General features: G+C 42.4%; 1 protein-coding gene across 1 annotated transcript in view; it reads right to left on the bottom strand.

The window, feature by feature from the left end:
- Slc9a9 (solute carrier family 9 member A9) overlaps nucleotides 1–27816 on the bottom strand; it is a 551770-nt gene that overhangs the window by 100091 nt on the left and 423863 nt on the right. Inside the window, exon 13 of the mRNA XM_048452510.3 lies at nucleotides 6590–6641. Within this exon, the coding sequence (XP_048308467.3) occupies nucleotides 6590–6641 (52 nt within the window). The remainder of the gene's footprint in view (nucleotides 1–6589; nucleotides 6642–27816) is intronic.

Here is a 27816-nt window from a genome sequence, read left to right as displayed (position 1 = left end):
GAATCCTGGAGGTACTTTCCACCAAAGAAGAGTTGCCTATTTATCTATCTATTTTCTAGGATGTTCTTGAAACTCTCTCCAGTGAATACAATGTAGCAAGCAGTAGCAGAATATTAGAACTGAGGCTAACCCTAAGAAACAATGCATGCTTTAGCCTACATTCTTGACAGCAGAATGGTGTGCCCAGGGTAGCACACAGCAGTGGGATTCCTGTTGCACACCTCTTAGAGTTTGTGTTACCCAGCATCAGTGTGGTGACAGATAACCACACAAGCTGGCTCCTGCCTCTTTCTCCTCCACACGCATCGTCTTGAATGTTCCCTGTGGTTATTACAGCTGTAGCAGCATCATTACTACTGATCGCCCAGGCTGTGAATGTTCCTTCCCCTGGGATTTTGTTCTGTCTGGAATGTTCTTCCATTAGACCTCCACAGGAACAAGAGTTTTAGACAGGCAGCCCTTGCAATGAGGAACTAAGGAACAGAGACTAATCGGGGGAAGGTGTAGAGCCTACTTCACCATGATGCACAGTGATGAGGACTTCCGAGACAATGGGCAAGACTTTCAGCTTAGTGAATATGGGAGAGGGATGGATCCCACGTTGAGATAATCAAGTAAGGATGAAGACTAAAGCAAAGTCCTCTGTGCCTTTGAGATGAGGATCTGCTTATATTCTTGATAGAACAGAGACTTCCGACTGGCTCAGAGAGGGATCACTTCACTGTCAATGGGAAGGGAGGCTGTACATAAGCTAGACACGTGCCCGTGGAGGACTGCCAGGGTGCAACGGCTTTGGCGTTCAGTACTGGCTCAACATCACTGGTTTGTTGTCTTAGGGAAGGCTCCTTTTTAAAACTTTCACCTTATCTCTTTCAGATAGGGTTATAATATACATATTTTGACTGGGCAAAGTAAAAATTAAAGATTATTTAAATCTTATAAATAAAATGTACAAAAAATATGCTCAAGTTGTACCTGCCACCTCCCTCTGCTTCCTCATTATTATTCCTGCTTTCTAGAGCATAATATTAAAAAATCTGCTGGCAAGAGAAATATGTGGATGTAGGCTCTCTACGTAAAAATGTTAGTGGGGAGTATGCTTTTGGGTGCGTATGACATAGTTAAGTATAATAAACAAAAATTCCAGTGTTAGCCAAAGAAAAGACCAAGGAATTTGCTTAGGGATATTCATCTTATTATTATTATTTTTTAATCAAGACAGTTTTAGTTACAATGTAGCATGAAAAAGTTTCAACTGGGCCATATCAATATTTGAGTCTAATGTTCCATTTCTGAAACACTTGTTGGGTATCATGTGCACTTTACCTCCCATGGGACTAAACAGGCTCAAGGGGTGATGTGAGTGCAGCATAATGTCCTCTGCCAAGTGTGGTGGCTGTAGGGGAATGTCCTCTGCCAAGTGTGGTGGCCGTAGGAGAATGTCCATGCCAACTGTGGTGGCCATAGGGGACTGTCCACTGCCAAGTGTGGTGGCTGTAGGGGAATGTCCACTGCCAACTGTGGTGGCTGTAGGGGAATGTCCACTGCCAAGGGTAGTGACTGTAGGAGAATGTCCACTGCCAAGTGTGGTGGCCGTAGAGGAGTGTCCACTGCCAACCGTGGTGGCTGTAGGGGAATGTCCACTGTCAACTGTGGTGGCTATAGGGGACTGTCCACTGCCAAGGGTAGTGACTGTAGGAGAATGTCCACTGCCAAGTGTGGTGGCTGTAGGGGAGTGTCCACTGCCAACCGTGGTGGTTGTAGGGGAGTTCATTCTTTGGTTCTTATAGTCTTACTAGGACTATTTGAAAATATAAACAATGGAAAGGTGCATCTAATGTAACGAACCAAATGACCCTACCTTTGCTAATCAGTCTCTCCCTGTGATGAACTTACCTATGCTTCTGCGCTCTGCACCTCTCTAGAGGACCCAGTAAGAAGTGTCATTGGTGCAGAGGAATAAATTCCTCTGTTGTGCCCCGGTGATTGCAATTTTCAAAGGCATTCAAGGTTATGGCTTTCTGAGACTTGGCAGACGAGTGTTTGTTCACTAAGCTTACGCCCTTCATATTTGGCAGACATTTCTTTGTGTCTCTGCTTAGCGTGAGTCTTTCTGGGGAAGAAATTTTATCCTTTAAATCTCTGCTGCTCAGTTATTGTGGGTGTCCTTCTGTTCTTCTTGGGACCTTTCACGGCTGGGCTTCCACTGTCTGGAGCCACAGCAATCTGAACCAAGGTTATACCCGCACAGAATGGACAACTAAAACCAGACTTTCCGGAGAGGAGCTACCGGAAGTAAAAGGAAAGTGCAAGCTAATATTAAGAGCAACCCTGGAGACATTAGCACTGTGTTAAAAATAGAATTATGCTAGTAATGTTGAAAATGAACTTTATCATAACAGTTGGCAGAATGGGGCTAGGAGAAACGAAAAACTTCTAAGCTTGAGAAACTGTTGAGTGTGTCCATCCCACGCAGAGTAAGAGCGAACTTACCATGGCATTCAGGTTCTGGTCCCTTTCCTCACCGCTACCTCATCTCATCCACGTTTGCCTCGTTCACTCACTTCCAGACACACTGGCCCGCACGCTGCTCTGCCTGGGCTCACACCAGCGAACTAACTCAGAGCCTACATCTTTGCTATGCTTCGGACAGGACCACTACCTTCATCTCCTCTTGTCTGACTTCTCTACACACTTCAGCTTTCTAGTAACTGGTACTTTCATGGGCGTGTCCTATATAGCCAGTGAGCTCTCCTCCCTTTTCTACCTCCTCACCTGCTTTATTATCTTTCTCTGACCTTATAACCTTTTCCTCCTATCTTTTTCTGCTAGATGGCCCTCCCCGGAGCAGAAGTTCTGTGTGGGAGAAGACATGAAAACAGCAGCGGGGGAGCGCTCCTCACAGCAGCTTAGCATTCAACATGAGTGGGGTCAATGATTACTGCATGAATGCATGCATATCTGGGAAGACGGGATGTTCTGGGACCAAACTACCTACATTCAAATCCCACCTTTGCCTTCTCTGTGCCTTTGGTCACCTTACCTGCCTTCTGTGTGTACAGCTTCCTTGTTTGTAGATGGGATGAACACCTGTTCAGGGTTATCTTTGAAACTGGGATAAAGATAGAATGTACTCAGAACAGTATTAAAAACCATGACCAGCATTCAGTAGGAAGAGTACGACAGAATGACGAAAAGGAAAAAAGAAGCCACACCAAGTTCCCTTAAGTGCTAGAAATTTCCATCAAAGGCAAGAGCGGTACTCCAGAGATTTTTACCTATGCCACAAGGGCACGTTTCCAAGAACAGGGACACAATTACAAGGAAGACTTTCTAGGGGTCAGGGGAGGGATGCCCTATTTGTTTATGATGCTTCTGAGACATAAACATTATCTTCCTTTCTCAAAACAGCACAGTTGCAAACAGTGTGTACTGAAAGCTTCATGGCTGCACTTGGAATATGCTTTCCAAAGCTTGTTATAATAAGAATGCACCACCATGCATAGCAAAAAAGGGCACTGTGCTTCAAGTTCCCATCCCAAAGGTACTCCCTACAGCTCGGAAGGTGGAAATTCCTTTACAGGCAGCCACATTTACTTATACGTGCCCAGTATTGATTTTGAGACTCTACAGTCAGTAATGGCCATAAGAACTTTAAACAGTTTTAGCTTCTGGTTAAGAACTGCTGTTATGATTGGTCAGTGCAGAAATTATCCTCCTTCTTCATCTTGTTAATATAAACATAGTTTAATAAATGCAAAGCAAGTAGGAAACATAGTCTTGCTAAGAATCAGACTTATGCTTGGGATCAATAGATCCTGATGAAAAGTAAGGCTCTGCCAGGCAAAAGGGGAGCAGAGAGCATCTTGACAGAGGTTTGGAAAGCATCAAACACTCATGACCCAGGTGAGTGGCGGCTGCATGGATCCTGTGCCCAACTACTTCTGGTTGGAGTCCACTGTTTCTGGTATTTGACATTAAGAGAACAATGACTCCAACCTCTTTCTGGAATGGGTTTTGCTATTTGCTAGCTTTGTTAGCTAAAGAATATGGTGGTGGGGGCGCACGCCTTTAATGCCAGCACTCAGGAGGCCGGGCAGGTGGATCTTTTTAAGTTAAAGGCCAGCTTGGTCTACAAAGTGAGTTCCAGAACAGACAGGGCCACACAACACAGCAAAATCCTACCACAAACAAACAAAAAGAATATGGCAAGAAAGAATGCCCACAAGAAGCTGCTATGAGCTCTCCAGAAAGCGTGTAATTTAAGCTGGGAGCAGCGAAACATGGAGAGAGCTTCCTCTTGCCCTCTGCAGGAAGGTCTGCTGAGACAAGTCGGTGAACAGAGGTGAGCACCCCTGCTTTTCACCACTTTGTCCCCCAAAGAGAAGGACTTAGTATGTGACTGATTATTTCCTTTTCCTATCCTCTGGGTGACAGAAAAGTCATTTGGAGCACAGCAAGGACGTAGGCCCTGCAACCTACTTCCTCGGCTCCTTTTTATCTCTGTCTGTTTCTGCCCTGATTTTTCCTCATTCTGCTAAAACTTAACACATATAATTATTTAATTGTATGTAGTAGTCTTAACTGTCTAAAATCTTTAACAAAATGAGATTGGTTTATTTTAATGGTGTGTGTGTGCACGTGTGTGTGTGTGCGTGCATGTGTGTTAGGCACATATGTATATGGGCATGCTTGCTTATATTCCGTGCGTGTGGAGGCCAGAGGTTGATGATGGGCGTCTTCCTCTGTTGTTTTTTGGTTTTATTTGTTTTGAGCCAGAAGCTCTCGTTGAACTTAGAGCTCACTGTTTCAGCTACGCTGGCCGGCCAATGAACCCCAGAACTAGCCTGTGTCCACCCCTACCCAGCCCTGAGATTACAGCTGTGTGCCCCATGTCCAGCTTCTCTATGGGTGCTGGGGATCTGAACCCAGGGCCTCGTGCTTATGCAGCAAGCACTTCACCCTCCCAGTCATTGCCGCAGTCCTCCTGAGGTAAACGTCATTATCATTCACTTTGTACAGACGGAAGCTGAAACTCCAAGATGTGAAAGCTTTCCCAAGACCCAAATGTCACCTAATGTTCTCTTTCTGTGGAGCACAATCCTGTTTCTGAAACAACTGAAAAATCCCTCTCATTATGGTAATATCTCCAGGTAAGAGTCATTGCTGAATTAACAATGTTGAACTTTATTTTAAAGTGTTGTATGAATAAGCTAAAATATGTATAAATTTTAAAAAGGAGTTAGACTAGTGGGGATTTTTTTTCAACCAATAATTATATGTGATTATAAAAATTTTAGGCCATTAGAGGAAGACAAAGAATTTTCTTTGATGAATTTTCTTCGTCTGTCTTCTGAAGAAAAAGTTACATGAAAAGGATAGAATTTAGATAAAGGTTTTGCTTGAAGGTCGGAGACTAGATTATGTGACCCATGGAAGATGAAAATGCGTTTGAAAACTCAGCCACAGCCAGACCTTCCTCACTGCTCATTACAGCCCAGGTGATGGCTTTGATTCCGCCTCTCAGGTCACGGAGCTGGCCCTCATCCCAACACTCCAGGCAGGCCATGCTGAGCTCTGAGGTTGTTTCCGGGGCAGTAGGCTGTGAAAAGAGCACCGTATGGCCCTGGGACACACATGACCACCGAGTTCAAAGTACCCAAGAGTCATGTTTCTCATGAACTTCATGCTTCAGCCTTCTCTGCAGAATAGGGGCTCTTCTTTCTTTCCATGTCTGACCCAGGGAAGTGGCCTCCTGCCCAGGGATGGCAGCCAGCTGTGTTACATTGATGTTATGAGAGGGGACCCATGAAATCAAAGCAGGGATTGTCCTCGAATCCAAACATGATCAAAACACAGTTTACCAAGCAAAGCCATAAATTTACCACATGATCCTGATCATGTCTGCAGACTTCTAATTGCAGCAAATGTGGAAAATTCCTACACATAGCTCTTTTGTTCTAAGGTGTGTGGTCAAGTTAGAAATCGCTAAGGCAATATCACTGTTAAGTTTTTCTCACCAACAAGGCTCTCCGCCGGCACAAAAAAAATCACCAATGACAGATCCTACCTTGATGGCGGATTCAAAGCTAGGGTTGGAGAATAATTTTCTTCTACTCAGGGGATTAGCACATTGTTTTGAGTAATTTTCTCCAAGGCGTTTTGGGCCTTTGTAGAGAATGGTTGTTCAGTTAGGTCAGTAATGGATCACCTCAATTTTTTCTCTGTCTCTTGCCTGTTTTAGTATTTCTGAACACCCAGACCTGATGAATGAGAAGCCACTCAGGAGAAACAGGTTCATCTGTTGTGTGCTGAAGAAGCTTTGAGTGAGTTAGCTGAGATCTGAGGAGCTAGCTGCTGGGCATGATGTGAACCACGGGGTCTGTTTACAGGAATCCTGATGTCACAAGAGGCTGTAGTGAATTGGTTCTGAGCATTCATATGTTAAACATAACCAACACCCTGAAGTCCTATGCACGACTAGCAGAGGCAGCTCCTTTTAGAAATAGCTACCCTGGCTATGTGCGCTACAAGCATGGACCAGTCTATGGACCAGACCGTGTTTTGTATACTGACTTATTCAACTTGCCTGCTGTGAGGAGGGCTCTTCCTTCAGACTGTCATCCGTGTCCACACCAACTCTGTTCAAAAACAAAAAAAGCCAAAAAGAACCATAAGTGCCGCTGCTGAGGAGATGCGATCTGGAACGTCAATGAAATCATCAGCTGCCCTAAACATAACACAAATGTGAACAAAGCTTTGTCAGAAAATCATATGGCCTCCTCAGAAACAAAATCCATAATCAACTGATCGTGGTGAGACCCTGCACAGTTGGCCTCGGCACGAGTGAAGAAAGTGGGTACCAACAGCAGTTCACTGCTCCTGACTTTCCAGTTGGGAGTCAGGCCCTGAGGACGTTGGAATAGGAGGCACCATAAGAAAGACCTCTGTGGCGTAAAAACCAGGGGGGCCCACAGGATTTGAGGTGCAAACTCTCCCATAATCATGGTCCCTAGCCTGGAGCAGGGTTCTCTAATGCAGAGAAAGGCGAGCTTTGTATAGAGTCAAGTAGGCTATTCACAGGAAGGGTCTAGGTTGTGGGGTCTGAAACTTACACTTGAAACCTGGCGAGGGGGATATTCTTTAATGAAAGAATATAAACCACAACTATGGGATGTTCTAAAGAGAGTCTTTAGAAGAGGAGAAACCACAAAAATTTTGTGAGGCTAGTAAGTGCAACTAATATATAATAATAATAACAACATAGAAAATCCTATAATGTTTTAATTAACCACATACCTCTAAAATCACTTTTTCCTCTGTAAAATTTGTTTGCATATTTTGATGTTTCCTTTATCTAATAATGATCTTATATTAGTGAGTATGGAAAGAAAAGGGACCCTTTCCCAGCTATGCTGAAGTTCTTGATAGCCAAGAGGAACTAAGGCATGCTTCCTTTCCCAGACTGGCTTGTTCCTTGCAGCACTGTTATGCTAATCCGCCAAATGCAAGATTCCTGATAAATTTCACTTCATGCAATTTCCATAAACAATGTGCAGTGTACTGATCCTTACGCGTGCCTCCTTACTGAATACATTGCAGAATTTCCATTTTGACAGCCATCCACGAGAACTGAGTTTTCATTTTCTAGAATTGCTTCTGGCTCTGTGTATCTCATACCTTGTTTTCCCTCCCCTCCCCCAGAACCCGCAGGTCTTGACTGCTAGGCGCCAAAGGCTATGTTCACATTTAATGCAGTCTTTAGGCTCAGTTTCTATATGTTGTTCCTACCCCAGGTCAATCAACAGCGACCTGCACACACAGAAGACTTGTACACACAGAAGTCACTGTGGCTAGCAGAGATATAGCCCACTTACTGCAAATGTAATATATGCCCATCTCAGGGGCTCCTGGGTTGGGTCCCCCAAATGCCACAGCCTTCTGATCAGAGAAGAATGAAGGTAAATGGGGAGCCCTAGTAGCAGCAGCAGACAGAAACAGCAGTTCAGTCTGTGTTTAAAACATTCTCCTTTCCCAAATCTTACAGAAACACAGACCCTGGGAACACAGTGCCGGGGTTCTTCCCAGGGTCCTAGAAGAGCCAGAGCAAGCAGGGGGCTCTGCTGATTGCATTTCCTCTCCCATAGAGTGAGCCCCTTGGGTTGGCGGTGGGCTGTGAGTGTGGGAGGAAGTGCTTACGTCAGGCTCCCGCAGAGCCCCTGTGAAGGCTGCCTGCCTTTAGCAGACTTTTAGTCTTTGCTTCAGCCTCTACCTCCCTCAAATAGCTCCTCGGTCATCCTCCAGGCTCTGGCTGGAAGTGATGGCAGAGGTAGAAATCCTCCCCAGAGCAGGGAGCTGGTCAAAGGACCACAGGCACAGTGAAGACGAGGAGGCCTGCTTAAAATAGCCGATTCCTGCAAGTCAGAAGCCCCTGGGCACAGGGAGCCCCTCTGCTTGAGCAACCAAAAGGAACCGCTCTTTATTGTTTCAATCTGTGGCACTCAGGCTGGTGGATAGGGCTCCGAGTGGACTAACATTTGATTCTCCCCAGTAGAGTAGGCAAAGGTGTCTTAACGATTTCACTCATGAAGGAAAAAGGAGCACGCAGAGGTGGGGCTAAGACGAAGGATGGAAAAGGTAAGAAGGAGAAAGGGAGGGCAGTAGGGAGTGGGGGAGGGGTGAGAGTAGCAGGTAATCGAGACACCCTCCCCCCAAGTCCAGTTCAGGCAGTGACCACGGGGCGTGACCACAGGAGTTCCATGTGTGCAGGTACCAGCTGCCCTTTTCCCTGGGACTTGGATGTCGCGATGGGTTGGTGGAGCTGAGCCTTTCTACCCACGCAGGGAGTTCCTTTAAGGCCTCATTTCAACAGCATCAGTCCAGTCCCACACTCCCCTTCTCCCTTTTGCCCCACCCCCACCCCCTGTCCTAGGGCTGCTGGGCCCCCGGGTGGGCTGTGAATTGGACTGAAATCCCCAAGCATCGATTGGTGTGGCACTTTGGGGGGCCTTTTTTTCTAATGCTTTGCTTCAAACACTGGAGAGAAGAGAATTGAAATTTCCTAAGAAACCCAGCTCTTAAAGAGGCAGGACTGAGGTTTCTCACCAAAATTTCAGCATTTCTCCCCAGCAGCAATCAAAGCAGACACTTCTAATCCCCATTATTCATGCAGCCAGATGGAACAGAGGAAGGATGGCAGGCGATTAAGGGCTCTGGCTTCCTGTGGGCACCGCCCCTCAGAGACGCCGCCCCTCCCCACCTCAGCCCATTTCCCTGCAGGAGGAGATCTGTTTCCGGCCAGGCTGCTGGTCTTGGCCTAAAGCGGGGCGGGATCTGAAGTACTAGGGGGCGGGGGGGGGGGGGGGTGCAGTTTGGGTGGACACTAGGGGAGCAAACAGGAATGACTCCACATGTATTTAGTTTGGAAGGTTTAAGGAAAATAAAATTTAGAAAAAAATATGGTAGCTAAATGCCACGAAGGGACAACATGAGAAACACCATTCACTTGAGACTTTGGATTAAAAAGAAAAATCATGCTAAAATATGTTGCTTGGCTTCCTGCCTCCTTAAACACGGGGTCCTAGGGTGTTCTCGACTTAACTGGGGGGGGGGGGGACTCAGCATCACCTTTGGTCCCATAAAACCTAATGCTTGCTACTTTAACATGATTTCCGGGAGGCGTGTGAACCTCTTTATGACCACATTAAATGTTCCCTGAATACTATTATTTTTTTAATCTGTCAATTAGACTCCCTTGATTTCCTGGCCGCGACACTAATGTTAGCATATTTTCTCTGTGTCGTGTCGCCCACCACGGCACCACTTTTTATTTCGTGGGACTAGTGGCCTGATGATTAAACTGGACACGTGTTTAGTTTTACTTTTACTATATACTAACAAATTTCAAACACTGTGGAAGGGTTTACAGAAACAGTACCTACCTCAGCCCATACGCCCTCCGTTTTAACCCCCGTACTTCCTCTAAGGGTGGTTGTCTGTGTTTTTCTTGATCATTGTATGTAGTAGTGGCTATTGATGTGCGTGGCACACTCACACAGCATCCCCAGGGCCATGCAAACGTTCCGGCTATGTCTGTATCGCCCACTCTTCTATTCAAGGCAGCAAACCAGAATGTGAAAGAGACATACTTTCGGGATAACCTTGCATCCACTCACTTTTATGCATTAAAGATCACCTGTACCCTGTGGGTTTGGGAACGATTGTAGAAACAAGACATGATGTCACCCTGACTTGGGATGCTACGTGTGTACACAGCAGCTCCCCAAGTGAAACCAAGGGTGAATGAGACAAAGTCTAACCTGCTCAAGTGGAACTAAAGACTCCTCTCCCACAACCAGGTTTCCCCTCTGCCAACCTGACCTAGTGCCTCACGTCTTCATTCCTAGGCCAGTACCTAACCCTGTCTCTGAGTTCTGTGTCCTGCTTCACCCAAGCCTTTCTCATGACCTGACTTCTTTCCTCCAGTCTCCAGGGTTGTTGTCTGGGCCACACTGGCTGCCACTGGGCATCTGTGGCCTCCTGTCTTCTTTCTTGAGCTTTCGAACATTGTTCTTCTTTTCCTGTCATTTCTATGACTCCCCAGCCATGAGGCCTTCATAGGTCTCAGATCTCCTCTTCTAAGAATTTCACCCTCCTTGGGAAGAACTCCTCCAACTGCAGTTCCTGTGAGCACCTGAGATCACCTTGCTTTGTATATAGTGACCCTGGCTTACCCCCTATTCGTCTGTGTGGCTACACTGAGGTCGCTTGCAGGACAAACTCGTGTACTATAGTGTTTGCCAGGTCTCACTGGAGTCCACTCCAGGGCTACTCTTCAGCTGCTGGAGTATCAGTGAAACTCAGTTGTTAAGAGGAATGGTCTGAAGCCAGATTGCCCAGGCTGGGAAGTGTGGATCTACCTCTCTACTTGTATGGCCTGGACCATGCACAGGGTGGCTATTCAGTTTCTTCTCTAGTACGTAGGGAGCAATGCTACAATGCGACTTCACGGAGTGATGATAAAGAGTGTTTATCAGAACCAAGTGCATAGAACGCCCTTAATGTTATCAGCTACTGTTGCTCTTAGTTTTTATTAGTTTCAGTAGCTTCTGTCAGTAGCCCCAGAGTTCAGACTTGCTATATTTGTTGCTTACCAGTGTCTCTAGACAAACCCTTAGGTTCTGCATTGAGGTATCCTACGATTATAGCAACAGCTACACTGAGTCACATGACACTGCACAGTGGGACGTCAGGGTATCAATTCTATCCACATGTATATATGTATGTATATATGTATATGTATGTGTGTATAACTCATTGATGGAGTAGGAGAAAAGGAGGGTAGCTAAAGAGCAAAGGGAAGGAAGAAGGAAGAAGAGCTAATCAGGAAGAAAACAAAGGAAGGTGAAATGGAAACACTAAGGAAAAGACTACATTTAAAGAAAAGATGCAGGAGGCAGGTAAAGAGCCAGGGCACAGGTAGCCTTTGAAAAAGGAGGCCAAGAATTGATGTGTGCACATCACAGAAGGCCAAGGCTTTATCTGAAAATAGACAAAGAGCCGGTAAAGGATTAAAAAATCAACTAGAAAGTATGGTTAAAATTTTATATGACATTTTGCATTCTTGATGTACCTTTTAATTTGAAGCAAGTGGAGTGCTGCCTCTGTGGTATTCAAATGGAAATGAAAGAGAGTTTTGCACATATTCCCAGCTGTGCCCTCGAACATCTCACTCTGGGTTCCTCATTTACAGTGAGCATCCAGCTCCATTTTCAGAGCAAAATGCATCTCTTGTGGACCATAATGCAGCTTCCATTCTTGGGTGGATTTTATTAGACATAATAAAATCTCTGGATGCTCCCATACCCAACCGTAGCCAAATGAATGCTTCAAAGTTGGGTTTTTCTTAGCAGGGAAGCAATGGACGTGACTAACAAAAGGTTCACTTTTCCCATTAAAACTAACAATTCCTTGCTGATCCTTATCACTTAGCAGTTCTGGAGAGACAGTGAAATAGTGCTAGGCCTTAGTTGCATTATGTGGCTTCCAATGGTCCTAGGAACGCTTTTGATTCTTTTGAGCCTCCAACCGATGAGCTATATAGTGAAGGAGAAGAACCCATTTGCTCTAAGAACGGCATTTGATGGTGCAGTGTGAAAAAGGAGTTTTTCAGTAAGAGAAGAGTGACTTGATCCTGAACACATAAATACAGCTTGACAGGGGAGCAGCGCGAAAGACACCCGTTAATGCTCGGGGACTACATGGGGACTAACGTCTGCCAGTGTACCTCACTGCTCCTCCCCACATCCTTTGATTAAATGTTATCACAGTATGTACGATCAAAATTGATCCAATTTAATAACTAAAAAACTGTAACCTCTTTCTGAGAAACAATAAAGTAAACCAAATTTAAGTGGAAGAAGGCACCTTTTCCCTTTTTAATTCAGTATGACACCATGGGTCTCAAATCTGACCTCTCTCATTTAGTCCATTGGCATCTTTGAAAGTGTTCAAGTTTCCCCTATTAGTATGGTGTGCATGTATGTGTGGATGAGTGTGTCACAACATGTAGAGGTCAGAGAACAACTTTGTGGAGCTCTTTCCAATTTAGCATGGATTTTCAGAATCAAACCCAGGCCAACAGGCCAGTGTGGCAAGGGTTTTCACTCATAAAGTCACCTCCCTGGCCCCTCAAACATCTGTGTAACTTCTTTAAACCTTAATTTTCTCAACTGCAAACGACAATAAGCATGGGTCCGTTTTACAGGTCATTATATGTATTCTATATTGCTTTCTGTTGCTGTGATAAACACCATGGCCGAAAGCAGCCTGGGGAAGAAAGGGTTTATGTGGATTACACTTTCCAGATTACAGTCCCTCACTGAGGACAGCCAAAAGTAGGAACTCAAAGCAGGAACTTGGGGCAGAAACCATGGAGGAAGTCGGCTTACTGGCTTGTTCTTCTCAGTTCATGCTCAGTCTGCTTTCTTCTACAACCCAGAATCACCTGCCTAGAGTTGGCACTGCCCATAGTGGGCCCACCCTTCCCGCATAATCAAGACAATTCCCAAAACGCATGGTCATAGGCCAGTTTAATCGAGGTGTCTCTTCAATTGGGGCTCCCTCTTTCCACTGAACTCTTGGTTGTGTCAAGTTCACAATAAAAACTAAGTAGTTCAACAAGGAAGGAATCAGCTATACATATATAAAGTGTACAAAACACTGGCTGCCACCCAAGAACTAGCCATAGAATATTAGTTAATGCCATTCTTATTAGGGAGTAATTGATATACTTGAAATCAAGTGATAAATACATCTTAGGTTAAAACCAAGGGTGGATTTTCTCTGTAAATGATAGATGCTAAGATACAAAGGACAATAACAGGACTTCTGCCATCCACGCAGAACTACAGAGTGGAGGAAGGATCACCACACACGGCAATGGGAACACACCAGTAAAGAACCTGACAGAGGGGGGCTGCGGGAGAGCTAAGTGTGCTTCTTAGAGGAGCTGGGCACTGAAAACTGAGAATGAGATTGATGGCAAAAGAAGAGGAGGCTGAGAGGGGCCTTCTGCGCAAAAGCACAGCAGTACAAAGAAGGCGGGGATGTGGTGAATAGCTAGATTGCAGGCTGGGTTGCTTCTTTGACACTACAGAGTGTCTGGAGGCTGAATTCTAAAGACTCTCAAGTGCTATGCTTAGGAAGGCATATTAGAAAGATCCCTGGAGTTATGTGTTATGGGTCCAGCAATACTCCTGGAAGTGCAGGTCATTTACCGAACAGCATCAGTGGTTTAACCGAGAATTTATTAGGATGTAATTTAGGATGCAGTTGAAGAGGCGATATATCTCAGAGGTGTGGCTATGCACGGTGGGATGCTGAAGGGGCTCATGACAGGCTCATGTGGAGATGTCTTTGAACTTCTACTTAGGACACATGAAAGGGTTGCTTCCCTCCTATTTTAAAGAGGGGGGGTGCATAGGTCAGACTCTCCCCAAAATGATGTCCAATTGGGAAGTTGAAATTGAAACTCAGGGTCCTAAGGTCAGAATGTTTCTGCCGCAATGGAACATGGCAAATCTCCAGATTACCAACTCAGGAGAAATGAACTCTTCCAGGTTTCTGCTCTTTGTTTGTCTGAAAGAGATGTTCAGACCATCAAGTAAAGCACAAGGAATAAGGAGCTCATGGCTTCTTCAAACACAAGACCATAGACTGGAAATTCTCACTGTGTGGCAAGTTCAGTATTTGCAGACAGTTTGGACATCTAACTTAAGGACTGTGGGAGTCTAAGGAAAGAGGCTCAGAAGATTGGTTGTTAGGCAACCTTGGAGGTAAGCAAACATTTTCTGGGAAGACACACAATGAACATGAAACATTCACTACACAGATCAGGGCCATGTTACAACCACATGTCAGTGTGACTTGAATTCAAGAAAGGCAACAGTTCCCATCCACTGTAAAGCAAAAGATGATGGATCGTAACAGCAACACTGCTACAGTGAGGGCCTTGGTCAGTCACTGGGTAGATGGCATGACACTTCTACTCATCATTTCGGAGATCCCGTGGTGGCTCTCCTTCTGCATGTGGTACATGAGGAAATATGCAAATGAAGTTGAAGATGCAGGAGGTTCCACAGTGTGCCATGAAGGATATGCAGTGAAAGTTGTCCTCGCCCCCAGCGTGCACAACAAGCCTGAGGTTTCTTCTTAGAGCAGAACTGCCTTCTTGACATGGACCTATCTATAACAACCCTCTGTTCTGGGTTACACTTCCCAAACTTTTTGGCCTGACCTGTTGTCAAACTGAACGTGACAGGACCAAGGGATTATTTTGGCATTCCTGCCTTGCTGTCCTGAGCTGCCCACATGAATCTGCTTTTTTTCCCCCAGAGATTATGGAATGAATTCCATAAAACATGGTCAAGCTGAGCAGATGAAGGGGGTCTGGTCTGTCAGACCCTGCTGCTAGAGTTTTCCAGAGATCCTCCAGGGCCCTTATCAAGAGGCATGCATCACTTTCACCACAGTCCTGAACACTGCCTCATCGGAGCGCTTCTTTGCCTGACTCCAGACAAGGAGCTGGTATTCGGTTGCTTTCTCAGCATGATGGAGATCTGAACGGCCTCTGTCCCTGGTGGATTTGTGAGTATGGCCTACATGGGGCCCAGCAAAGGCCTACTGAAGAAGTGCCTGGAAGCCGGAGTTGTCCTCATGCTGATTGTTGATGGCACTGCCTTTGTACCCATGCATTCTGGTTTGAAATCTCTGACCGAACAGCTGTGTGTCGCCATCTCAGCTGGCCCTAAAGCAGGTTTTCTTTGTGACTTCTGATGCCACTGGAGGTTTGTGGACAATAGAGTTTGGGGGTATGAGGACTGAGAAGAGGAGGTGTGTTCTGCCTGCACAGCTGCATCATGTGACAAGGGCTTAACCTCATCTGTCAACTTGGGAATACCGTTGAGAGATGTATGAGAGGCTAAAAATATTACGGTCTCTGAAAATTAAACCTCAGTAAACAGGCACATGCCGCAGACAAAAATACATCCTATGCTTCACGTTGAGCAAAACTTCCTTTAAGTTCAGAGTGTTAAGTTCTGCCGAGAGGTAAGCTAATTTCAAACAACAGCGAAGATCCGTTAGAAACTGGATTAAGAATGATTATGCAGACTAATTTATTTTGACCTAAGCCACAAGTGCACTGACACCCTTTGGTAGGAAGACAGATGCTGAAGCTTAGCCAGGCAGCTGGCCTCTCTTTCCTAAGGCTTCTCTGTGGGTGCCCTGCCTGAGCAATTAGGGATTTATCAGAGCCAAATGCACATCCCCAGAAAAACCATGCTTTCAAGTGGATTAGCTTGTTTAAATTCTAGTGTGTTACCAGGTGGGGTGTCTTCTCAAAGTCAGGCTGAACATGTTATATGGGAAAAGACATTTTATTGCTGAATATAAAGTAGTCACGGGAGCATGCTTTATGTGTTGGTATGAAATAGAAAGTGGCTGACAATAAATCCTAGACTATTGGGCGTTTTGGGGGAAAGTGGAAGTCCTAATACCTGGAAACTATGTGACTACCTCACAGTCAAGCAAATAGAAATAGATGGCAATTCGGAAGGACATCTTTCCCTCACCCCAAGCCATTCCTCACTACAGTGAAGAGCAGAGAGAACGTGGCCGAATCCTGGCTCTCCAGTAAGACCATGTTTGGGGCACAGTGTGGGTCTGGAGAGAGCCGAGAGTATGTTTGTGATGCTGCTCTTGGGTGTTTCCCTGCTGCCCTGGAAGCCAGGGAGGGAGCGAGAATGGCTGCATGCTCTTACTGTACAAGGACTGTAGCCGTATGAAAATTGCCTGCAGAAATCTAGGGGACTTTGACAAAGGGGTCATAAAGGTGAAACAAATATTTAGAGGATATAAAAGGTCCTCTTAGCACAATCTAAGAAAAAGCTGGGCCAATTAAAGCTAATGACAACCAGGAGTTATTTTTGTCCAGTAATGCCTTAGAAAGAATCCTTAGAGGTAAGCAACAATGCTTTCAAGACTGATGGATGTTTAAGTATAATAAACACATAAAAGGTAAAATCATCCCATACAGAAGGTAAAATTCTCATGCTCTGTTTGGTACACTCCATCCCAAATCATATTTCCTATTTGTGGGGTAGGTTTTGAGAAAGTGATATCTCCAACAAATCATGACCCTCTCTCAGTGCTAATGCCTTGCCTTCCTTAATACAGAATGAGGTTTTCTGTAGTTCTTGGGAAATTAGGCTTAAAAGGCAAGAACTAGGCAGAGGTAATTCTTGGGCTTGTAGTCACACAGGTAAAAGTGATTGAGTCAGAAGAATGTGAAAACGAAATCTCAAAGGAACTACAGTTATTGGTATATGCTCCCACAGAACACAGGAGTAAGAGAGGCGGAGGAGAAAACATGAAGTCAGAGACACAATACTACCTAACATGAAAAATCTCAAATAGGTGATATTCATGCATTATATGCAGTATACGAATCTGGGGAAGAAAACCTGAGGTTATTGTAACACCATGTATTTTAGTCATTGAAAACAAAAAAGGGAAGGGTTTGTAAGTAATTACTTTAAGTTCGTCATTACAACACACTTGCAGCTGGGCTCTGTGGTAATTTTGTGCCAGTATGTCTACAGTTCCTGGTCATCCATCACCAGCATCTTGCAGATGCTGCAACATTATCTGCCAGTATGTCTATAGTTCCTGGTCACCCATCACCAGTATCCTGCAGATGCTACAACATTATGAACCATGTGGGCCTAAAACAAAAAAATAGCCAAAGAAGATTGTTTCACCAACACTAATAAATCATTGAAATTGAAATTAAAACAGCTTTGGGATGAATAATAGCTGCTGAAACCAGTATTTAAGCCCATAATTAGCAGTAGATTGTGATCTATAATCTCAGCAAGTAAAAACTTATTTGCCTTTGAGCTGCTTAACACACTTTATAAGACCACATGGTGTTATTAATAATTAACACTCAGATTAATTATATATATATATATATACACACACACACATTCATAACACACACACACACACACACACACTCTTTAAATGAAAAAGGTTTTTCTGTAGCCCCAGAAGAGTTAAGTCATAAACAGTTTTAACATATAACCTTACTTCTTCTTAAAACTGAATAAATCTCTTGATTTTACAAAGGAAATTGACAGGAAGAGATAATGGATAAGTTAGGAAGCTGTTACTGCCATGATTCATCAAAAGACAAGAAAATAATTTCCATCTCTTGCTGAGTAGGATTAAAGTAAATCACTAGGGAAAAAAAAGTAAATCGACAGAAAAACAATATTTTCCTCTGGTTTAAACCAACTGCTGTTAAGCATGGTGTCATGTGCGTCCTCACTGACTTGACTTTGCTGAAGTCAAATTAAATGCTCAAACACAAAACGTTGAGGAATGCATGCTTGGTGCTAGGATAACATTGAAAAATGCACTTTGATATTAGAATTAATGGATTAAAATCAGGAAAGTGAATCAAGAACTGATGAGAAGGCTATTAGGGAGCTGTGTTAGAACAGACAAAGAAAGGAAAAGATGAGAGAGGAGGAAGGTGCTGTATCACAGGCTCGCACATTATCACCATGACCACAGAAAATGCACAGCGCGGGGACAGCATCAGCATCAATTTGGCAGGAAATGAAATAATGAGAGTTAAGTGGATGCTCATGGATAATGCATCATTCAGGCTTTCTCAGCTGGTGACTCTAGAAGATCATGGTGGCAACTTAAACAACTGGTGCATACGAACTGATGTTTTAATTCACATACTCTACATCCTGAAGGTAAATACCTATGTATTGGGAGCCATGCAGCTTAGTTTTGGATCAGCACATGACTGCCTGTACAGTGGCTTTCCTCAGGACAAGGCATTTGTGGAAATGGACTCTCACTTGGCAAGGACCAGTAGTCCACGGAACAGTGTAAGAATCTGCAAAATTCGTGCAGCTTGTAGGCCCTTTTCTCTAGTATTATATTGGTGATTCTTTGGGCGGTTTTAATTTTACTTTGTCAGTCACACATACGACAGCTGTAATTTTCCCTGGAGATTCTGTTCCTTTTGAAATATTTTCCCCAAAGACTCAACAGGGGGCTAATGTTTCTCAAATCTCTTATCTGGAATTACCAACTACAACTCCCAAACCTGGGAACTTTTCTGACTCAAAGAGATAGTTATCTACATATAAGAAAACAACCCTTGGCACATTAACTATGTCTCACAGTTCTAGAGAGGAGAGCAGGGCATGCATATACAGACCAGGGAGAAAGCCTTGGGAATACACATAGTGCCTACTATTGAGAGTAAGTGCCCTGGACACCAAACACAGAATCATGCTTTGGTATGCTCCAAGAAGAAAAAAATTAAAACAAAATGTGGGATGGATAGATCCATCTTTGTCATACATAGACTCTTCTATTGGTAGAAGTATAGCGGGATGGGAAAGAGTGCCTTATCAAAGTCCACCTTTACAGAGAGATTGAGACATGGGACCCTCTTGTAGAAAAAGGAACTGTATAAAAGCATATCATACAGACGTGAAATAATTGTTTGGGTTTGAATATTGTTGTCCTTAAAGCATTGAGTCAATATCTATTACTTTTTAACTTTATAACCACAAGTAGCTGCCAGCTGACGTAAGTGTTGCAAGAGCAGGATGCGTCTGGTTCAATATTTAGTTAAGTCTGCAAAAATGCTGAGCTCTATGTCTAGAATAAGGTTGTGTAAGGGGTGGGAAGATGTATTTGGAGAAGTATAATGGGGAACAATGGGGGCTTTCATAATGATCATGATGTATTCCTTAAATTGCAATGCATTTCTTAAGGTCAAAAATAGAAGCCAATAATAAAGCTGTTCATGTAACCCTGGTAAGAAAAACTCTGTTTAAGTATAAATAAAGACGGCCTGAACTATTCGGGGCCACTTGAGTGCAATCCACTTGGTGGTCAGAATCTTGACTTGCGTCGATGCCCCTTCCTTGTCTCAGGACCCGAACCCGAGCTGAGGCTGGACCCTGGCACCTATGAGAGCTGAGACAATTTCTTCCTTCTTTTGCGTATCCATTCATAGAACATTGGTGGGAAATAGATCAAGATCACTGTTGTTTTGCTAACTATTTTGGGAAATAGGAATTTTTCAGTGCATCTTTAAAGTCATTATGCTGGTTTTCACTAAACCTAAGATGACATCAATCACAAGACATGTTATTACTTTATGTACTTCCAAGAAGAAAAAAGACTGCTGCTTATATTTGATATGCCATTCATTGTATGACAAACATTTACTTTGGAAATGTTAAGATGTGAAAATCTAAGCTTAGAATCAGTGACCTATACTTATAAAATATTCCAAATTCAGGGTTTATCAGCAATGCTTGCTTATAAACATACTAGCCCTGCTTATTTCATGTATAACTACTATACTTACAGGTTATTGAGGGGGAAAGTCAAAAGAGATACTTTATCAAACTATTCAGCATACTCTATAGGTTAAGGCAATTCATCTCCTTTCTTAACCCTATTGGAACTAGTCCCCAAGTCACTAGGTAATTAAGCCAGGCTCAGAATGAAGTAAGTGAGAAGTCCCTGGGGGGTCATGTAAGTGCTGAGTGTGCATCTGTACACCCCTGAGAAGGATACCTCTGTGCACATCCCTGGGATCCTGCTGTCTTACTCTGTCATGTCCCTGGGTGAAATACCCATCTTACTACCATTTTCACACATCTACTATTGGGCCCTCAGGAACTCTTCTGACTTTTCCCATTTTCTTTGCATCTATTCTTGCTCCTTAGACTCTAGAGCCTGTCAAATGTGGACAGCATCAACTGAGTTCTCTTACCCTTTGACTTATTTATTGGTCTGGCCAATAGCAAGCACTGACTGTTGGGACCCTGGAAAGGGAGAGGAAGTAAAGATTTGGTGTTTATGCAAGGCCCACTTCTTTCTGGGTCACCAGTGTTGTCACCAAACCTTATTCAAGTAGATCAAAAGAGACAATAAAGATCAATTAGGTATTAATGAATGAAAATAAAAAGAACAATAGAAAAAAAACAACACAAAAATCAATAAGATAAAAGGTTGACGCTTTGAAAAGATAAACAAGAGTGGTAAACTTTTATCTAAATGGCCAAAATAGAGGGGGGGAGAGAGAAGACAGTCAGATTAATAAAATTAGAAATAAAAAAGGAGACACTGCAGCATATACCTGTGCAATTCAGAGGATCATTCAAATACACATCAAAAATCTATGTTGCAACACAGTGAAAAATTTAAAACTGAATAAATTTCCAGACACATATTACCCGCCAAACTTAAATCTAGAGGACAGAAACAACTTAAAAGGAATACAGCAGGCAATCAAAGTAGTAGTGGAGATCTCTCAATGAAAAATACTGTCTATAAGCAAATGGATACACTGCTGAATTCTACCAATCCTTCAAATAAACATTAACTTCACTGCTTCTCAAATTATCCCATGAATTAGAAAGGGGAGGAATGCTATCAGTCTCATTTTACAAAGCCATTAGTACCCTGATACCAAAGTAGAAAAACAGTTTTAAAAAATGAAAAGTATGAGCCAATCCCATGATGAACAGCATTACAAAAATTTTAAATAAAATATTTGAAAACTGATTTCAAGAATACCTTTAAAGGGGGACTGAAGAGATGGCTCAGCTGTTAAGAGCACTGATTGCTCTTCCACAGGATCCACATTCAATACTTAGTACCCACTTGGTTGCTTACAACTGTCTCTGGTCCTAGGGGATCCATCATTCTCTTCTGGCCTCTGTCATATGAGGCACACATGTGGTGCACAAATATTTGATTGCAAAATACCCATATATATATTTAATTAAAAAAATACGAAGTTCATTCATTGTTACTAAATTGTCTTACTTTCAGGGATACAAGAGTGCTTCAACATGTGCAGATCAATAAATATACCACATAAATATATGAACTGAAATTACATGGTCACCTCAATAGTTGTAATAAAATTGTTTTCTTTGGTGACATCTGACATCTCATTCCTGAAGAAACTAGGAAGGCAGCCTGAGGAGCTTACTTAATGCTCTTGCAGAAGGTCTGGATTGAGTGTTTTAGCACCACATGGAGGCTTCCAACCATTCATAACTCTAGTTCTAGGTTGTCTAACGCTCTCTTCTGACTGCTGTAGACACTAAGCACCCATATGGTACATACACATATAATGCAGGCAAAATATCCATACAGACGTTGTGGAATATTCCTTTACACTGTGTGAAGATGTATCACTGTGATTGGTTTCATAAAGAGCTGCATGGCCAACAGCTAGGCCGGAAGAGGTTAGGCGGGACTTCTGGGGACCGAGAAGGGGAGAAAGGTAGAGTCGCCACCCAGCCGCAGAGGAAGCAGGGCATGTAGGAGCAGAGATAAAAGCCACAAGCCATGTGGCAGCACTTAGATTAATAGAATTCGGTTAATTTAAGTTATACGAGCTGGTTAGAAACAAGCCTAAGCTAAGGACAATAAGAAGCCTCCACGTGGTTATTGGAGAACTGAGAGACGGGACAGAGAAAACTTGTTGCATACACATAAAAAAATAATCAAAATTTCTTCACGGGGCAGGGAATCCTGACTGCTCTTAGGACTGGAGAGGGAGGGGGAGGGAGAGAGTAGGAGGGAAATGGGAGGTGGGGAGGAGGTGGAAATTTTTAATAAATAAAAAAATAAAATAAAAAAGTAAAAATAAAAATGAGCAAAGCAGCAAAGTGATAAAAAAATTCTTTTTACAAAAAAAGTAAGAAGAATATACCTCATCACAGTCAAGGCTACGTAACCCAATCCAATAACAACAATAAACTAAATGAGGCAAAGCAGAAAACTGTGTCCTCTAAATTCAGAAATGAGATGAAGATGTTTGTTTTCTCCGCTCTTACTCAATATAGTCCCTGAAGTCTTAGCTAGAGCAATGAGACAAGACAAAGAAAAAAAAAGGGATAAAAGCAGGATGGAAAAAGTCAAGTTATCCCAATTTGAGTCAATATGAGCCTATATACAGGAGACACTGAAGACTCTACCAAAAATCTCTTTGATATGAGTAACCCTTTCAGCAAAATAACAGGACACAAAATCATTAGGGCTTTCCTGTCTAACAAAAACAAACATGTCAAGAAAAAAGTCAGGAAAACACCCACACTCAAGATAAACAAAAAACTTAGGAGTGAATCTAACACAGGGAGTGACAGACTTCCACAACAACACTCTCAAAACACCAGTGGAGGAAACTGAAGAGGACCCCGGAGGCCTGAAGAGGCGTCTCAGAGGGTAAGGAAAGGCACCTTTTTGCTTAGGCTGACCACCCAAACTCTATTTTCAGGACCAAAACTCACATAAAAGTAAAGGAGAAGAACCAACTCCTCAGAGCCATCCTCTGGCTTCCACACACACAAATAATAAACAAACATTTTTACGCTAGATCATAGAAAGACTTCATACACTCAGGGGTTGGCAGAAACAACATGAAGGAAATGACTGTATTGCTGAAAGCAATCTACACAGTCAACGCAGTGCTTATCAAAATCGCAGTGCTGTTCTTCCCAGACCTAGATATGTGTAGGGAAGTCCAATGACACTGCATAACCAAGGCACTCCTGAACAAAAGGAGCAGTGTGGAGGCCGCACAAGGCCAGGCCCCATGCTGTGTCACGGTCACAGTCACAGAAGCAGCATGGTACTGGCACAAAACAGACACGCAAATCAGTGAAACAGCACCGAGGACTGAAACTCCAACCCACAGCTACAACCACCTGAGTTTTAATAAAGGCTTCAAAACACACAGCGGAGAAAACACAGCCTGTTTAACAAATGGTGTTGGGGAAACTGGACAGCGATATGCAGACGAATGAAGCTGGATTCCCATACTTTGCCCTGGACTGAACAATTTAAAATCATCAAAGGCCTTAATGTAAGACTGGAAACTCTGAAACGGCTGGAGGAAAGTGTTTACATAGGCATAAACAAGGGCTTTCTACAAAGGACACCAGTAGCCCAGGAAGCAATCGTAAACACTGGCAAGTGGGCTTACATGAAGCTAAAGGGCTTCGGTACAACAAAGGGAGTGAGTGATGGAACATTCTACAGAATGGAAGTACAGCTTTGCTAGCTACATAACCAACAGAGAATTAACATTTAGAATATATAAAGAACCCAAAAACTAAATAGTAAAAAAGGTCAAACAGCCCAGTCAATAAATGGACTAATGCATGGGTAGTTCTCCAAATATGTACATATGGTCAATAAATAAAGGGAAAGAAAGTTCAGTATCCTTGGGCGTCAGAAAAACACAAATTAAACAACACAGAGATCCCATATCAGTCCAGTAAGAATGGCAGTCATTTAAACAAACAACAAATAGAAATGGGACCAGTGAGATGGCTTAGTGAGGGTCCCAGGTTGCTCCCTGTTGCTGCGATAAAACACTGACTCAGCCCAAATTGCGAAGGGTTTATTTAGTTTACAGGTTACAATTCATACTTGAGGGATACCGAGGCAGGAGCTGAAGCAGGAACTAAGGCAGGAGCTAAAGCACAGATCTCAGAAGAACTGGCTTAATTCCAGACTCACATTCTTATGTAGACAATCCAGGCCGACCAGGGATGGTGCTCAATCTACAGTGGACTGGGCCCTCCTGCATAAATTATCAACCTAGAAAGTATCTGATAAACATGTCCATAGACCGATCAGATCAAGGCAATTCTACAACTGAGGTTTCCTCCTCCCAGGTGTTGAAAGTTGACAAGCCATGGTGAGAGGAGAGAACAGACTCCTGAAATGCCCCCACATGAGTACACTGACAAGGTCATGCCTGTACTCCCTCACACATTACACGCACACAGCACACACACACTCACACTAATAATAATTGGCAAAATTATTTATTAAAATTTTAATAAAAGAAACAAAAAATGCTTGTGAGGACATGGAAGAGGGTGGGAATGTAATCTAGCCTAGTCATTTTGGAAAACATAATGAAGGTTTTCCCTGAAACAATAAAAAAAGTAACCACCACATGACCTAGCTATTACCACTTTTTTGGTAAAGGGCCTCTAGATTAATATATACCACGGATACTTAGACATCTATATTTTAAATTTTTAGCACTATTCACAACAGCTAAGCTACAGAATCAGCCTTTGTGCCTACCAATATATAAAGACAATGTGATATAAATACACAATGAAGCTTTGTTTCGTCATAAAGAAGAATGAAATGTTTATTCTTGGAAAACAGAAGCAACTGGAGATAATATGAAACAAAATAAGACAGATTCAGAAAGACATTCCACATTTCCTCTAATTTTTGAATGCTAGGTTTTCCATAGATGCATGTGCACACATGCTACATGTATGAATTACATGAAAACTGAAGTGAAAATATCTAGGGGAAGGAACTAGACTGTAAGGAGGGGGCAGATGGGAGGGCATGGAAATGAATACAATCACATTAGGGGACAGATTTGAATAAAAGTGCCTTCATAAAGCCATCATTGTATATAGCGAAATATGCTACTGTATTTTTATAATACTCTGAAATTTCGTCATACCTTAAGATCAGTCTCTAGAGATGAAACCATTATGTTATCATTTCACCAGCTAAATGCCTTCCTCTCTAGGAGACAGTCTGACAAGCTCCTCATGGAGGGTTTTTTTTTTTTTTTTACAAGACTTGCCCAATTGATGTTTTTATAAGTTTAGTTTTATCTTAAGTTATAATTCTATGAAATCAGGAGTTGATATACTAACTATATATTTTAATCCCTCTTTCACAGTGTCCATTGTAGTTAATTTTAGTTCCATTTCCTTTGAGTAGCTCTATTTGCAATTTTTAATACTCTATGACTTCAAATTTCATCCTATTAATCTTCCAGTACAAAGAAAAATTTTACTTGTTAAAAACCAATGCTGTTTTTGCCTTATAATTATCACATAGGTCTACTGAATTCTTTTGAAAGGTAAGATATACAATAAAATCGGAGTGATCTTTCTTAAACCTTAAAAAAAAACCTTTTCATCATTCTGGGGATTATTATATTATTATCTATTATTTTCATTTTTCTCTTAATAATTTTATAAAAAAGACCAAATTATTACAAAACCCACCAAGGCAAGCTACAATAGAAAAGTGAGTCATCATTATTTTTACCATTCTTTGGTTTTATTTTTATGTTGCCAATTTTATGTTATCACCTGTCAGAAGACACAAAGGAGACAGGAAACATTCTCTTTACAGTCTGTGTTTAGTTTCCTTTGAACACAATTGAAAATTCAGAATTTTTCATTCCTCACTCATTATGGCAAAAAGAATACAATTTACAAAGTCAGAGAGTTCAGGATTATTAGATAAAATTTGGAAGACAGATGCAAAGAGTCAGCAGACATCTCTACTGCAAGGCTGGTGGTCAAACTGACTGTGTAGGATTCACATTTTAGGTCCTTCCTCTGCAGATAATGTCCTCCTAGATAGATTTTAGACTTGAGAATCCATAGTGAACAATGTCATTCTAAGGCAGAACTGAACTGTGGCCTTCTTTTAGTCATTCTGCAGGAATAATCTTATCATATAATAAATACTATGAAGTAAGAATTTGGACCATCCCATCCTTATAAAAGGCTACACCCACTATCTCTTCCTTTTTTAAATGCTGTTTTTGAGTCAAAATGTTTTAGTGTGATTTGTAAATGGGTAAATGTTGAATCAGATAAGTACACTAAGATGATAAGGATTATAGGGAGAAAAATAATTGAATGGACTCAGTAATTGTTGATTATGCATCTGAAATTGAAAGTGGTTTGGATTCTGTATCTAATAAGATAGTCTATTTTTTCACTTTAACTAAGTTATAAGTTATCTAAAATTCCAGAAACTTTAAAGTTCTCATCCTGATGATAAAAGTATGTGAAGAAAAGTCAAAAGTAAGGAACAGCTATAATCTCTTAATTGATATATTTGAAATCTAGAATAAGTATTTGCAAAATTAAAGTATCCCAGCTTCATACATGATACCAATAAAGCGGTTGACTAATCTCTGGGATATTCCTCATTTTAGATCTACGTGGCAGCTAGCTATCATCTCAGTGAAGCAGAATTCAAAGTGCATTTGATGTTTTTCGAAAGCTGATCTTCACTTTTGAACATTATTCACAAAAGTTCTCTTAAAATATAAAAATAAAGATGCACTGGAACTAAATGGTGATTTTTTTTGTTATATTGATGTTAAAAATAATATATACCTATAACTCAGCACATCTGAAAACACTCTCAAGCATAGAGTGTTACCCTGTAACAGGTGTACTGAACACACTCTAGAGTTCACCATGTTACCCTGTAGACAGGTATGCGGTGAATGTCTTGGGTGGTTTTGGAACCAGGGTCACTTCCATTTGAATTTTGGCCCAATGCCTTTTAGTTGTGCGACAGTGACTTTCAGGAATCCCACTTTTTGTGTCTATAAGGCAGAGAAATAGAACTTATAGAGGTTAGTAATAGACTTCCTCATGTACCCTGAAGCAGCTACAGCAACGGTGACCAGAAGCAACAGCGCTCAGGGAGTTTGCTTCTTCCCCGTCCCCTCAGCAGTGGTGTTGCTTGGGTGAAGCATAACCAGACTGACTAGTGGACAAGTAGACCCGGCTCCAGGACATTTGCCAACAGAGGACAGGAGTCATGTGCATGAGTGTGTAGACGTGGAAGGCATGTAATTAAGTGCAGCAAGTCTTAGAGGGAAAATCATGGATGGTACTAATACACGGATGCCTGGTTAGATACTAGCTCTGATTATGGTGTGTGTGTGTGTGTGTGTGTGTGTGTGTGTGCATGTATGGGTGTGTGTGTCTGTTTAGTTTTGAGATAGGGAATCACTTTGTGGCCTGGGCTGAACTGGAACTCTCTATGGAGTTCAAGATGACCTTGAACTCGAAGGGACCATGTGAATCTAGCCTTCTTAGTGCCAGGATTATTATATACATAAGCCATGAGACCTGATTGATAGACTTTTCTCAACAATGAGTACAAACTGACAAAGATTAGACAACAACTGCTATTTGGGGTGTTTGGTGCTATTTAGGGTGTTTAGCTGTTGAAAAGTTAAGCTTTTTTTTTGAAAGACACAAGTTATCTGATTAATTCTTGGTTTTTCACTTTTGACAACTTCATCGCCTAAAGAAAACTGAAAGCCACAATAGAGAATGCTGTTCTGCTCTCAATGCTGAGCAAAAATACAGAAGCAGCAAT

This window comes from Myodes glareolus, chromosome 4, assembly GCF_982192425.1.
Source record: "Myodes glareolus chromosome 4, mMyoGla1.1, whole genome shotgun sequence".
Classification (NCBI taxonomy): Eukaryota; Metazoa; Chordata; class Mammalia; order Rodentia; family Cricetidae; genus Myodes; species Myodes glareolus.
The sequence above is the reverse complement of the archived record's forward strand: the minus strand, read 5'-3'. Positions and strand labels throughout refer to the sequence as shown.